Source organism: Neophocaena asiaeorientalis, unplaced genomic scaffold (genome assembly GCF_003031525.2).
Source record: "Neophocaena asiaeorientalis asiaeorientalis breed wild unplaced genomic scaffold, Neophocaena_asiaeorientalis_V1.1 scaffold327, whole genome shotgun sequence".
NCBI lineage: Eukaryota > Metazoa > Chordata > Mammalia > Artiodactyla > Phocoenidae > Neophocaena > Neophocaena asiaeorientalis.
In genome coordinates, this window is record NW_020174560.1 from 7,219,215 (window position 1) to 7,234,382 (window position 15,168).

General features: G+C 36.1%; 1 protein-coding gene across 2 annotated transcripts in view; it reads left to right on the top strand.

Moving 5' to 3' along the window:
* The window catches only part of USP32 (ubiquitin specific peptidase 32), a 197,142-nt gene that overhangs the window by 87,181 nt on the left and 94,793 nt on the right, over window positions 1-15,168 (top strand). For both annotated transcript variants that reach the window (XM_024757701.1, XM_024757702.1), the window contains exon 3: window positions 11,644-11,749. In XM_024757701.1, coding sequence (XP_024613469.1) covers window positions 11,644-11,749 — 106 coding nt within the window. The remainder of the gene's footprint in view (window positions 1-11,643; window positions 11,750-15,168) is intronic.

The following is a 15,168-nucleotide window of genomic DNA, read 5'->3' on the forward strand; positions in this document are numbered from 1 at the left end:
TGCCTCCCCTGGATGATGATAATAACTAAAATTTATGGAGTTATTTACCATGCACCTGGCTTAGGGTAAATATTTTATGTAAATTATCTCATTTAATTTTCACCACACCATGTGAATGTTGCTATTATTAATAGCACCATGGAGGTGCTCTTATTACTAATCCCATTTTCTAGACTAGCAAATTGAAGTTATATAATTTTTTCAAGACCATACAACTCCTAATTAGAAGAGCTAGGATTTGACCCCAGGTCTTTTTGGTTCCAGAGTTGTTAACAGTTATGTTTCACTGAAAACTCAGGTGCAGTTGCAAGGTCATACATTTATTTGTCATGTTGATTCTTTTACTTTTTTTTTTTTTTTTTTTTTTTTTTTTTGGGGGAACACAGGCTCAGCGGCCATGTGGCTCACGGGCCCAGCTGCTCCGCGGCATGTGGGATCTTCCTGGACCGGGGCATGAACCTGTGTCCCCTGCATCGGCAGGCGGACTCTCAACCACTTTGCCACCAGGGAAGCCCTGATTCTTTTACTTTTATATAAGATGCACAGCACTGTCTTATTTGGTCTACTGAAAATCTGTCTTGTCTGGTGACTATGGCTTCATTTTCTACCTGATTAAGATCTCTGTCAGTATGATATGGCTTGTGAGGACAATTAGGAAATACATATCTTTTTTTCTTTCTTATTCTCTTTCTGTACTTTTTAACAAATGATACATTCTCATGGTTCAAAATTTTAAAAAAGAACAGACCATGAAAAAATCTCCTTTCCACCCAGTCCACCAGGCATCTAATTTCCCTCCCAGAAGGAAGGACCTTTCTTACCATTTTTTTCTTTTTTAGATTTTTTTTTTTTTTCTGGCTGTGCCACTTGACTTGTGAGATCTTAGCTCCCCAACTAGGGATCAAACCCAGGCCGCAGGCAGTGGAAGCACAGAGTCCTAACCACTGGACCTCCAGGGAATTCCCTCTTACCAGTTTTTGATGTATCCTATTAAAAATGTATCTTAAAGGTATGAATTAGGATATTTACTCTATTTTTTAAAAATTGCCGTCACAGCAGTTTCTTCAGATTCCTAAAACATTTTGTTGTCCTGGAGTTTACAGAATGTAACTCCTGGGCTTTTTTTTTTTTTTGGTAAGAACATTTAAGTTCTCTTAACAAATTTGAATTAGTGGCATATAATATAGTGTTATCAACTATAGTCACCATGTTGTGCATTAGATCCTCAGATCTCCTTATTCATCTTACAGCTGAGAAGTTTGTGCCTTTTTACCAACCTCTCCCTGTTTCCCCCAGGCCTTGGCAGCTACTTTTCTACTCAGTTTCTAAGAGTTTGACCTTTTTTTCTTTTCCTTTTTTTAAAAAGAGATTCCACGTATGAGTGATACCGTGCAGAATTTTAATTTCTCTTTCCGGCTTATTTCTTATAGCATAATGCCCTCAAGGTTTATCCATGTTGTTGCAAATGGCAGGATTTTCTTTTTTCTCATGGCTAAATAATACTCCATTGTATATGTATACCACATCTTTATTCATTCATCCATTGATGAATACTTAAGTATCTTGGCTATTGTGAATAATATATGTTGCATTGAAAATGGGAGTATATGTATGTCTTCGACATCCTATTTTCATTTCCTTTGGATATATTCCCAGAAGTGGAGTTGCTGGATCATATGGTAATTCTATTTTTAATTTTTTGGGGCACCTCCATACTGTTTTCCATAATGGCTGCACCAGTGTACATTCCTACCAACAGTGCACCAGTGTTCCCTTTTCTCCATATCCTCACCAACAGTTTATTTTTTTCTTCCAATTTTATTGAGATATAAATTGACATACAGCATTGAAGTTTAAGGTGTACAGCATAATGATTTGATTTACATATTTCTTGAAATGTTACCACAGTAAGTTTCATTAACATCTGTCATCATACATAGATATAAAAAAGAAAAAAAAAATTTTTACTTGTGATAAGAACTCTTTCGATTTACTCTCCTAACAACTTTCATATATGCCATACAACAGTGTCTCTTGTCTTTTTGATGATAGCCATTCTAACAGGTGTGAGGTAACACCTCCTTGTGATTTTGATTTTCCTGATGATTAGTGATGTTGAGCACCTTTGCATGTACCTGTTGATCATTTGTATGTCTTTGGGAAAATGTCTATATTCAGTTCCTCTGTCCTTTTAAAAACCAGGTTGTTTGATTTTTTTTTCTTTGCTATTGAGTTGTATGAATTCTTTATATATTTTGGATATTAACCCCTTATATATAATCTACAAATATTTTTTTCCCATTGTATAGGTTGCCTTTTCATTTTGTTGTTGACTTCATTTGCTGTGCAGAAGCTTTGTAGCTCGATGTAGTCCTACTTTTTTGTCTTTGTTGCCTAGAATGAATGTGTGTTTGGGTTTGTGTGGTGTCTCTCAGATTTGCCTGATGATAAGATATCCCAGAATGGTATTTATTTGTTAACTGTGTATTTTTGGTTACTGAGAGAAATAGGAAGATAAGAGTATCTTGGTACAAAGATCTCCATTCTTTAAAATGGCATTTTAGAGCCCACATACTCTTTTTTTCTTAAACATGTTACATTTTATTTTATTTATTTTTTTTGGCTGCGTCAAGTCTTAGTTGTGGCACTCAGGATCTTCGTTGCAGCACGTGGGATCTTTCGTTGTGGCATGTGGGCTTCTCTCTAGTTTTGGCATGTGGGCTCCAGAGCATGTGGGCTCAGTAGTTGTGGCATGCGGGCTCTGTAGTTTGGGGCACACAGGCTCTCCATTTGAGGTGCACGGGCTCAGTAGTTGTGGCGTGCGGGCCTAGCAGCCCCATGGCATGTAGGATCCTAGTTCCCTGACCAGGGATTGAACCGCGTTCCACACATTGGAAGGCAGACTCTCAACCATTGGAGCACCAGGGAGGTCTCCAGAACCAACATATTCTTAAATGTAGCTACAAAGCAGCATCTGCATATGACAGCAACTTGCTGGTATTCTCTTAGTTTCACTATTGACTTCCCTCCAGGTTTATTATTACCAGTAGCCAATGTATATATGTGCAGAAAGAGTGCTCTATGCTCATTACTTCTTTTTTTTAAAATTTATTTTATTGACTTATAGTTGCTTCACTATGTTGTGTTAGTTTCTGGTGTGCAGCAAAGTGATTCAGTTATGCATATAGATAATAGTTTCATGCTTATTACTTCTTGACTTGAACTGGATTCATGAGAATAAGGCACGAACAAAGGATAGCCAAACATGTTATTACCCTCCTTGATTGATCCATCTTTGGAGGAATGGTGGTCTCGGTTCTGGGAATGTGATTTTGGGTAGATGTCTTATCAAGGACATTTCTGGCATGTAGGGACTTGATAATGTACACTGCCCCTACTCCAGTTTCTCATTCTTTCTTTAGTTTACTTTTGTCTGCTTAATAATCTCAGCAGTGGGAACTGCGTGGGACCAGGAAAGAGAGGAGAGATGGCCTGAGACATTCATATTGTCTTTTTATTTCCTTCTTACCACATAGTGTACACATTTCCCTGGAAATAATATTTGTAAATAATGACTGCTTTCCTGTACTACCCCCTAAGCTTATTTAGTTCATAATACAGATGAATACATTCACAGTTGTATACTTTTAAAGTTTTCTTTAAATTATTGTTGTTAGTTACTCAGTATTTTAACCACATTATAATTTAGATAGAATTCGTGGGGTTAGCCAGGGAAATCTGATCATTGATTATGAGAGAAAATGCATTCTGTATTCAAACAGTTCTTTCCACAAGGTATAGTTTGTGAGTGGGGAATGATTTCCTTGTTTCTTAATAACTAAACTGCTTGTGAGTTATTTTAAGGGCTGCTTTTGGGTTAGGATTTTGTTTGATTTTGCTAGTCAATCTTTGAATTTTCTAGGTAATTCCATGACATCATAGATTTGGACTGGAGGAGTGAAGTAGGTCAGGCCTCAAATAAGTCACTTTGCTGGATCTTACTGAGCTAAGAGAGAGCAAATAGTGTTTGTGTTAAAATATATATAACATAATTTGCTGTTTTAACTATTTTCAAGTATACATTTAAGTGGCATTAACTACATTCACAGTGTTATGGAACTATCACTACTATCTTTATCTAAAATGTCTTCATCACCCCAAACAGAAATTCTGTGCTTATTAAGTGATAATAATGCCACCTACCCCCTGCATTCAGCCACTTTCTGTCTCTATTAATTTGCCTATTCTAAATATTTCATATATGTGAAATCATACAATATTTGTCTTTTTGTGTGTAGCTTATTTCCTTTGCATAATGTTTTCAGGACTCATCCATGTTGCATTATGTGTTACAACTTCATTTCTTTTTATGGCTGAATAATATCCCATTGTAACTATTAACTTTTAAAAGTGGTCAGTTTTATCTTAAACATCCTTCTCTGTAACATTTCTCTTACATTGTTGAAGTTTTTGTGTCTTGCTAATATATTTTAATGTCTTGAAAATATAAGATATCATGAATTCAGTGAAATTTTTGTTTTTCATTCTACCCCCTTTAAATTTGGGGGCATTGAAACAGTTCTGTATATTCACCTGACCTAGTCCCAGCCTCATTTTCTGGTTTTAGAGATAAGGGTGGAGCTAGAAGCCACTGGGGATTTTGGCACGGTATCATGGTCCCAAAGTTTTTGCTGTCACTACTAGAACTCCCATTGGAAATCTGCTACCCCTCAGAGTTGGAATTAAGCTATTTGAATTGGGAAATGGGAACCTTCCCTTCTAGGCACATGAACAAGTCCTTTTCCCCTGCTGCTCCTTAACCATAGTTAATATGCATACTGGTTAATCCCATGCTGCTCTCTAGATGGAATTAGATTAGTGAACAGTAGGAGAATATTTAAGTCTTTAATCACTACCATGCAGCATAAAATTGTATTAGCTTAAGCAGAAAGGTCATAGCTTTGTTAGCTAAAATTTCCAAGCTTGATCATGTTCTTCTATCCTTATGTATAATACTGAGTTTTTTAAAAATTCTGAATATATTACATTTAATCTTGTTGCATTTAGCCTAGTGTCCCTGCCTAAGATGAATTTGATTCTATATTCTGCTACCTATTTTATTAGCCATTCCTCCCATCTTGGTCATTTACACAATTAACACACACGGCTTCTATGTCATAATCCAAATCACTGGTAAAAAGTGTTTAATAGTTATGATAAAATATAAAGTCCAGGTTGGCACTTCTTTATAGCCTTTTTTTTCCAAAGAAGGTATAGAATTTTTAATCAACACTCTTTGTGTTTATAATTTTTAATCAGATTTGCATGACCCTAACTATGATTATTCAGTCCACAATTTACTATATTATCTAAAATGTGTTATTATGAGACCTTGTCAAATACGTTCCTATATAAAGTCAGCATGTTTATCTTAATTCTTATTAGTTAATTTGATCACTTTACCATTTTAAATTTCTGGAACATGATCTTTGTCATAACATGGAAGCTAATTGACTTTTTGTAACTTCTAGGCTAGCTTTATAGTTAGGCATATGAGGAAACTGGTCTACATCTTATGTGATCTCTTAAAGGGAAAGGTATATTTTTTAAAAATGCACTTTTCAGCACTTATTTTATTTTATTTTCCTTTTTGGCCACAACGTGCTGCTTGCAGGATCTTAGTTCCCCACCAGGGTCTTAGTTCCCCATCAAACCCAGGCCCCCTGCAGTGGAAGCTAGGAGTCTTAACCACTGGACCGCCAGGAAATACCCATAAAAATTTACTTTTCTAGAGATTTGAATTGAGTCCTTTTTGAAAATAGTAGTAGAAAAATGTGAGAATTGATATATTCAATGATTAAAAGATTGTTTCATTCACTTGAAAATAGTTATTTACTATATTATGGTAAAACAAAAGGTATGTCAAGTTGACCTTTTGCCAGTTCCTATAGACTGTTTTTCCAAAACTAAACATTCATCACATCTTTGTAGGAGAATCTGAAGCATAAGATTAATCCAAGTCTAAAATTAATTTTGCTAAGATTTTTATATAAGATTCAAAACCATTTAAGTAAAAACAAGCGATATCTGTATAAATTTGATCTAAAATGCCCTACTTAAGGAGTAAACAAATGATTATCTATTATAATTATCTTTAAAAATGTATTTTTCTAATATCATTTATATAAAAAGGAATAGTGAGTGCTGAAAAGCAGTAAACAATCAGATAAAATCCCTGTCCCTCATGTGGCTTACATTTTTGTCAGGAGAGGCAGATAATAAGCAAAACATACAAAATGAAAAAATTGCCCATCTTTTAAAGCTCTCAAATGACTGTACTTTGTATAATTTATTCTCTTCAGCTTTCCTTTAAGATAACATTAACAGAAGGGTATATGTTATTAGTTTTTTTGATCCTAAGGAGCAGAGAATCACTTAAGTTTCCTTAAATAAATGGTTGGTTATAAGGAATACAAGAAAATAGGAATCTTAGACTACTACTGTGTCCGGTTTTAACATTACAATGGACTCACATTCAGAAGAATGAAATGGAGTTCAGGAACTTCAGAATTGTCTAGGATCCTGTGTATTTTAATCATTAATGTGTCCCATGAATCTACTCCTAAATTTCTTACGGTTGATAGCATTTAATGGGGAAGATTGCTGGTAGGTTGGTCAGAATGGGACTCTAGCTGCCAACAAACCTGGATGGTGGAGGGAAATGTCTATTTTCTTTTTTATTATTTTAATTAATTAATTTGGCTGCATTGGGTCTTAGTTGTGGCACATGGGGTCTTTCATTGCGGTGCTTGGGCTCTTTGTTGCAGAGCATGGGCTTCTCTCTAGTTGTGGCACAGGCTCCAGAGCACGCTGGCTCAGTAGTTGCAGCACGTGGGCTCTCTAGTTATGGCGTACAGGCTCTAGAGCGCGCCCCCTGCATTGGAAGGCAGATTCTTAACCACTGGACCACCAGGGAGGTCCCTGAAATGTCTATTTTCTTAAGTGCACTCAATAATTCAAAAAATATTTGCTGTCTGTAACGTATGAGGCACTAAAGGATTTATTGCAGTATTTAAGATCTACCAAAAATGTAAAGAAATAAAGCAGAATAAAAGCATTTTCTATACAGATGAAATCCTCTGTACCTTTCTCCCCACAATGTTCATTTCCCCACAGAAATCATAATTGTTTTCCTAAAATTGATGTTTCAGAAAAGTGGTGTTTCCACTTTTGGTGTTTTAAGCTTTGGGGCTGGAACAAGACAGGTGTTTTAAAGTGGGAAACAAAATTCAAAGCTGCTTTCTAACAATAACTTAATGGGTTAAGGCACTAATTGTCTATTTTAAAAATCTTTTCTAAACAAACAAGGAGAACATTTGTGCTGGACAATCAGGTATAATCAGGTGTTTATTATTAGTTGATAGTGATAAACAGGTTCTAAGTAGAAGTTCTCCCATGTTTGTTTGTTTATTTTTAGTATGTTTTAATTGTGGTAAAATATTTATAACATAAAATTTACCATTTTAACTATTTTTAAGTACACGTTTCAGTGGTAGTAATTTCATTCACCATGTTATGTTGTGTCCAGTCATCACCACTATCTATTTCCTAAGTTTTTCATCACTCCAAATAACATAAGGTTATTTTTCAGTCATAAAAATCCTGTTGATGGAGTTGGGTGACTCTCCATGACAGCTCTTTTTGTTGGTTCAGCTTTACAGGCAGTGTCAATTTTTACCCCCTTTTTTCCTGCACTGAAGCCAAAATGTTTATTTTCAATTTGTTACTCATTCATAAGACAATAGTGCACATTTTAGTGGGTCTTTTTCTTTTAATGAATTTTTTGTGTGTGTGGTATAGTTGATGTACATATATATATATATATATATGTTTCAGGTGTACGAAATAGTGATTCACAATTTTTAAAGGTTTTATTCCATTTATAGTTATTATAAAATATTGGCTGTATTCCCTGTATTGTACAATATATCCTTGTAGCTTATTTATTTTATACATAGTAGTTTTCATCTCTTAATCCTTTACCCCTGTCTTGCCCCTCCCCTCTTTCTCCTCCTTGCTGGTAACCACTAGTTTGTTCTCTATATCTGTGAGTCTGTTTCTTTTTTGTTGTATTCACTACGTATTTGTTTGTTTGTTTGTTTTAGATTCCACATATGATATCGTACCATATTTGTCTTTCTCTGACTTATTTCACTTAGCATAATACCCTCCAAGTCCATCCATGTTGTTGCAGATGGCAAAATTTCTTTCTATTTTATGACCGAGTAGTATTCCGTTGTGTATATGTATGTGTACACACACGCACCCCACATCTTCTTTATGCATTCATCTGTTAATGGATACTTAGGTTGCTTCCATATCTTGGCTATTGTAAATAATGCTATGAACATTGGGGTACATGTATCTTTTTGAATTAGTGTTTTTGTTTGGCAGTGTCAAATCTTTGGCACTTACATATCAGAAAGAGCATCTATAAATCAGTAGTGAAGTAATGGAAGTCATGCTAGGGAGAGGTCTTGTGCAATTAGGTGCATGGCCCAGAAGTGGTGTCTGTCATTTCTATCCATAACCTTTTGGCCAGAAGTAGTCATACAGCACTATTCAGCTGCAAGAAGCATGAGGAAATGTCTCCATGCCTTATGTCCCCAAAGAAAGGAGAACTACCTTTGTGAGAGCATCAGAAGTCTTTTCTACAAATATCTAGGCCTAGTATTCTCGTGCTTTATTCTCTCAGATTCCCTTTTGAAGTTACTGCTTAGAATTATCTTCTTATTATCCTACTTCCATGTTACCTTAGTTCAGTGATGTCCTCTAGAAAGGAACATAGAAACATTATTAATATTGAAACATTCACTCGATATCAAAATGTAATTAGTTGGAGGTGAAATGGAAAAGATTGCATGTATATGGGAGTATTAGTATAAATTCATGATGTGTTTTACTTTCCTAGATCTGTCCACTGAGAAGTTTGAGAAACAGTCACTAATACCCAGGCAATAAGCACCACTAGTATCCTGATTGTGATCTCTAAATACAACTTCCCATTTGAAAGAACAAGGCTGTTTGGAAAAATGTCTGATTCTAGGTCTGGGTCAGGGAATTTATAAAATGAGCTTAGACCATCTTGTCATACCAGAAAGTAAGGAAGGTGTAAGACACTACTTAGAGTCATATAGAAGGGATTCAGGAGCCAATTCAAAGAGTCTCCTTCTACAAAGGGATGGGCAAAAATGGGGAAATTGATCATCACTAAGGATAATTGTAAGGAGATTGAAACATATCAAATATATATTTTATTTATTTATTTATTTATTTATTTATTTGCGGTACGCGGGCCTCTCACTGTTGTGGCCTCTCCCGTTGCGGAGCACAGGCTCCAGACACGCAGGCTCAGCGGCCATGGCTCATGGGCCCAGCCGCTCCACAGCACGTGGGATCTTCCCTGACCGGGGCACGAACCCGTGTCTCCTGCATCGGCAGGTGGACTCTCAACCACTGCGCCACCAGGGAAGCCCCTCTATCTTTAACTTTTGATTTTATTTTCTCTTTTATTTTCTCTTTGTTACACAGAGAAGATCTCTCTCCATACTCTATCCTCAGTGTTTGCTAGCACAGTGTTGGAGGTGGGGGCCAGGGGACATTCTCTGTTGTCCTATTTCTGTCTCAGTTCTAGGGGGTCATTATGTCTCTGGATCTTGGAGGGCAAGACTTTCTCAGTGATTCTGCCTTTCCCCCAATGGTAGGGGATTTTTAAATGTCTGGGGCTTTAAAAATCAGGGATAGAGGGGGTTTTCTGTTACCTTCCTCTGGTTATGCAGGGGCTAACTAAAAATAGTTATTCTATGAAGTATACTTCTTATGTTCTTTTTATGTTTTATATATTCTGATTTGAGGCCATCTCCCTATGCTAGTTTTTGCTCTCAGTGGCACTAAACACACAGTTTTTGGCATCAGCTGTCAGAGTATTATTAAATATATTTATAAATATCATTTAATGAATATGTATTTTCATATGTTGACCATTTAAGTTTTATTCCTTGAATTATCTTTAATCGTGTATTTCAATGACAAATTCTGCATGGCAGATACTAGGTCGGGTTTTTTTCCTTTTTCTTTTTTAAACAACACAGCACTTGCCGATGCCAAATGTGTGGAGTTTTTTCCCCACATCGATCAGTTCTCCAACTCTCTGAACACCAACTGGGTGTCCTACAATTCAATTCAGTTCTGATACTAACTATCCAGAGTTAGTGCAGACCCCACAGGTCTGCCCCCCACTTCAGAAGTTGCCAATCCATCGCAGGTCCCCGACGTCCTGTACTTCTGACCAATCAGCTATAAGTCGAGGGTTCCCATGTTCCCCTTCTGGGATTCAGTAATTTGCTAGAATAGCCCACAGAACTCAGGAAGGCACTTTATTTAATATCACCAGTTTATTATAAAGGATATAACTCAGGAACAGCCAAATGCAAAAAGATGCATGGGATGGCGGGGGGCAGTTAGGAGGGCGATGGTGCACAGTACTTTCTTGTCCTTTCTGGATGTTCCAACCTTCTTGCACCTTGATGTGTTCACCAATAAACCCGTAGTTTAGGGGTTCTTATAGAAGTTCCATTACATAGGCATGAATGATTAAGTCACTTGCCATTGGTGATTAGCTCAATCTTCAGCTCCTCTCCCTTTCCCTGACTTTGGGAAGTGGGGCTGAAAGGTCTAACCCTCTAATCACATCATTAGTTCCTCTGACTACCAGCTCCCATTCTGAGGCTTTGTAAGGACTCACCAAGAGTCACCTTATTAGCATAAATTCAGGTATGGTTTAAAGGGGGTATTATCAATAACAAAAGATGCTCCTTTCACCTGTATCACTCTGGGAATTCCAAAGATTTTAGAAGCTCTTGTGTCAGGAACCTGGAGGAAGACCAAATATATGTTTGTTGTATCACACTATCACACTAGGCACTCAACACAGAATTGTTGAATAAATGAATTTATGTGATTGCTGTTACTGTCCCTTTCTTATGAATAGCTTTTCTTCTTTATTTCTGATTACCATAATACTCAATTCTAGGAGTATAAAAATGTCTTTCTGTATTTTCTTCTTTTTTTTACTTAAAATTTGAATATATTTGACATATAACTTTGTATAAATTTAAGGTGTACAACATGTTAATTAGGTACATTTATATATTGCAGTATAATTGCCACTGTATTTCTGAACATTCACTTAGAGAATGTTGATCTTTCAAATCAAAATTATGTATATATGTTTAACAGAGGTTGAAGGAAGTTGTCTAATTGCATGAAATCCTTATCACATTATTGGGACTATTGAACGGGAGGAACTTATCTTTTTGGACCTTGATGAGGACTCCCAAGAGAAAGAAAATTCAGTGTGTGAGCCAGTGATATATGTACTTTAGGATAAGTACAGTATATTCTTGGCTGAGTGCCATAACAAGGTGTAAGGGAGGAAGAAGAGGGAGAAACAATATCATTGCACTAAAATTTACCAGGACCTTGTTTGGAGATGGAGATAAGATTTGTTAAAGGTGATGTCAGCCTCACATTCCTTGACAATTGAAATGTCTATAGTTGACTGTATCATTCATTTTCTCCTAGGTGATTTATTGTTCTTTTGGTGGAACATCCAAAGGCCTGCACTTCAATAACTTAATAGTTGGACTTGTCCTTCTTACAAGAGGCAGAGATGAAGAGAAAGCAAAATGTGAGTACTTTTATTATCTCAAAATGTTAAAATACTACATCTGTGTACAGAATAATCTACCGCAAAATTTTGATGACAGTCAAAGGATTTGAAGTGATGTTTCTCCAAAGAAGATATACAAGTAGCCAGAGAGCACTTGAAAAAATGTTAAACATAAGTAGTTATTTGGGAAGTGTAAATTCAAATTACAATTAGATACCACGTAAGTGTAAGATAGATAATGAAGCCACTTTGGAAAACTGGCAGTTTCTCAAACTGTTAATCACTGAGTTTTCATATGATCCCACAATTTCATTCCTAGATATATACCCAAGAAAACTGGAAACATATATTCATTAAAAAAAAAAAAGTTCCTAACAGCACTGTTCATAATGGTTACAAAATGGTAACAACCCTAATGCCCATCAACTGATGCATTCAGCATAAACAAAACGTGATATAACCAACAGTAGAATATTACTCAACAATAAGAAGGAATAAAGTACTGCGTAAGAGCGGGGAAAAGTTCCCTAATTAAGTTGATATAAGACAGATTAACAGGAGAAAACCAGACAAATTTTGTATGTACATACAGGAGCCCCATAAAAATATGAGACCCAAAGGGCAGCCAGGTAATTGAGGCTTATATAACATTCTGAGCTAAGGAAAGGGATAGGGATCTGAGGGTACAAGAGGAAGGGAGTCCATTCACAGGAAGGCAGAGATGTTTGGAGAACAAAGGTTGCCCTGTTATACTAGTTTTTTAGGTAAAAAAGTATCTGATAATAACTCTCTTTCCGGTATAGGCCTTTTTTCCAATGTAAATTTAGGCTATTGATGGGGAGGTAATGAGCATTTCTGAATCTGCTGGGTTTTGATTGCCTTTAAGCTCAAAATAATTGTCAAGCCAAAGTGACGTATTTGGGGGCAACAAATTCTGCTCTCCTCCAACAGATACATGCTACAACATAGATGAACCTGAAAACGTTATGCTAAGTGATAAATGCCAGTCAAAATAGAACACACATTATGTGGTTCCAATCATATGACATGTCCAGATTAGGCAAATTTATACAGACAGAATATAGATTACTGGTTGCCAGAGGCTAGGGGAAAAGGGAAATGGAGAGCTTACTGCCAATGAGTATGGGGTGTCTTTTGGGTGAAAATGTTCTGTAATTAGATAGTGGTGATGATTGCACAGCTGTGTAAATATATTAAAAATCACTGAACTGCACACTTTAAAAGAGTGAATTTTATGGAGCATGCCTTATATCTTAGTAAAGCTGATTTTTAAAAAATAATTCTGAAGACATAGATTTAGCAATCTATTCTTGCCTTACTTCACAAATACAACCAGAAGTTCTCTTGATAATACTTTATACAAATTCTTGGTAAAAGGTTTAATTATTTATAATGGTTTTACTTTTAACTTCAGAGATGAATTTTATTAGGTGAATTATGTAAGCCCAGAAGAGGATGGCACCTTTAAGTTCTACTAAGCAGGGAAATTTTATATTACAATGAGATGGCATCATTTACCCTCTAAATGTGAAAGGGAAGACAACCTTAGTTGATCATTCATTGTCCATCTGTGTTTCCTAGGATATGCATTTATTTACTTAATTTTTAATTCATTCATTTGATTACTTATAATGTCTTATGTTTCCTCATTCTTTTCTTTGAGCTCCCCCAAGGCAAATCTGCTCTTAACAAGAATATTAGTAAACAATGTAAATTTTATTGAAAAATTTCCAGGGGAGATGAGAGGGAAGTGTCAGATGACAGTTAAAATTTAAGTGACAACATGGGAGGGCTCAGCTAGAATTGCTCTATCCCTGACACTCTGACCCCAATGTCTGGCACATAGTAGGGATTCAGTAGTATAATTTGACTATTATCATAATTAATGATTCTCAGAGCAAAACATGGGAGAAAGACCAAGAGCAAAAAAGCTAGCTTGACCAATTACTATATGTATGACTCTGGGCCTCTTCCTTGATCTTCTGAGCCCCTGTTTTTCATCAATACAAGGATGAAAGCAACATCCACCAAAATCTTTCATTGTAAAACTCAGAAGAAAAAATGTATGTAAAGCACCTGGCAAGTATCAAGAACTAGCGGGCAATCAATAAATTGTTAACTTTTACTGTTTTCTCAAAGTGATTGTTTATATACACACATATGTACCTACAGTTAAATGTGTGAAAAACACTGAGGCCAAAATAAACTTTCAAAGAAGAAAAATTTCCAGGGGGAGTTTAGGAAGGTGTTTATATTAAAGAGTATGACGTTTTGCTCTAAAAATCCCTAGAATTTTACCCTTGCCCACTGGATGCTGGTCTTTCTCTCTTCTTTCTTCCTTTTCTAAGCTGCCCTCTTACTGCTTCTAAATCTCTCAGAATCTTCTTTCTCATTTCTGAATTTAGACTGTTGTTCTTCAGCTGTTTCCTTTTTTACAGTTTTGCTGAGGTATAATTGATAACAATAAAATGTACATATTTAAAGAGTGTACATTTTGATGTTTTCAGACATGTATATATCCACATTATCACAATCAAGATAATGAACATATCCCTAAACCCAATTTTATGTATTGGAATTTAACTGAGATCCTGATTTTTTCAAATTAACATCCCTGTACCAACAAACACATACTCTGGCTCCAGGTAGCCAATAAATAAAAATAACCAATTTGAGGGTCATTAACACATATATTTAAAATTTTAAATCATTTTTATTATACAATTGTATTAGTTTCCTAGGGCAGCTGTAGCAAAGTACCACAAACTGGGTGGCTCAAAACAACAGAAATTTATTATCTCACAGTCTGGAGGCTAGAAGTCCAAAATTAAGATGTTAGCAGGGCCTTACTCCCTCTGAAATCTACAGGAAAGAATCCTTCTTTTTACCTAACTTCTGGTGGTAGCCCTCAATCCTTGGTATTCCTTGGCTTGCAGTTGCATCACTCCAATCTCTTTCCATCTCATCATGTGGCTTTCTTCCCACTGTTTCTGTCTTGTCTTCTTATAATTAATCATATTGGGTTAAGACCCACCCTAATGACCTCATCTTAACTTGATTATATCTGCAGAGACCCTGTTTCAAATAAGGTCACAATCATGGGTACTGAGGTTAAGACTTCAACATCTTTTGGAGCGGGGGAATATAATTTAACCCATAACAGATGGTCAGAGGCTTCTAGCAAATATTCCCCTTAAGAGAATCAGCCATGACATGTGGGAGGGCAGGCAATGGAACCCACTGGGCCTTCAGAGGGATGGAATGTCTCTTCTATCTTTCTATCTCCTATCTTTACAAATAAGGTCATATTCTCAGGTACTTGGAGGTTAGGATTTCAGCATGTCTTTTGTGGGGATGCAGTTCAACTCATAACAGTAATATTTCAAACGTACATGTAGTATGTACTTCCACCCAGC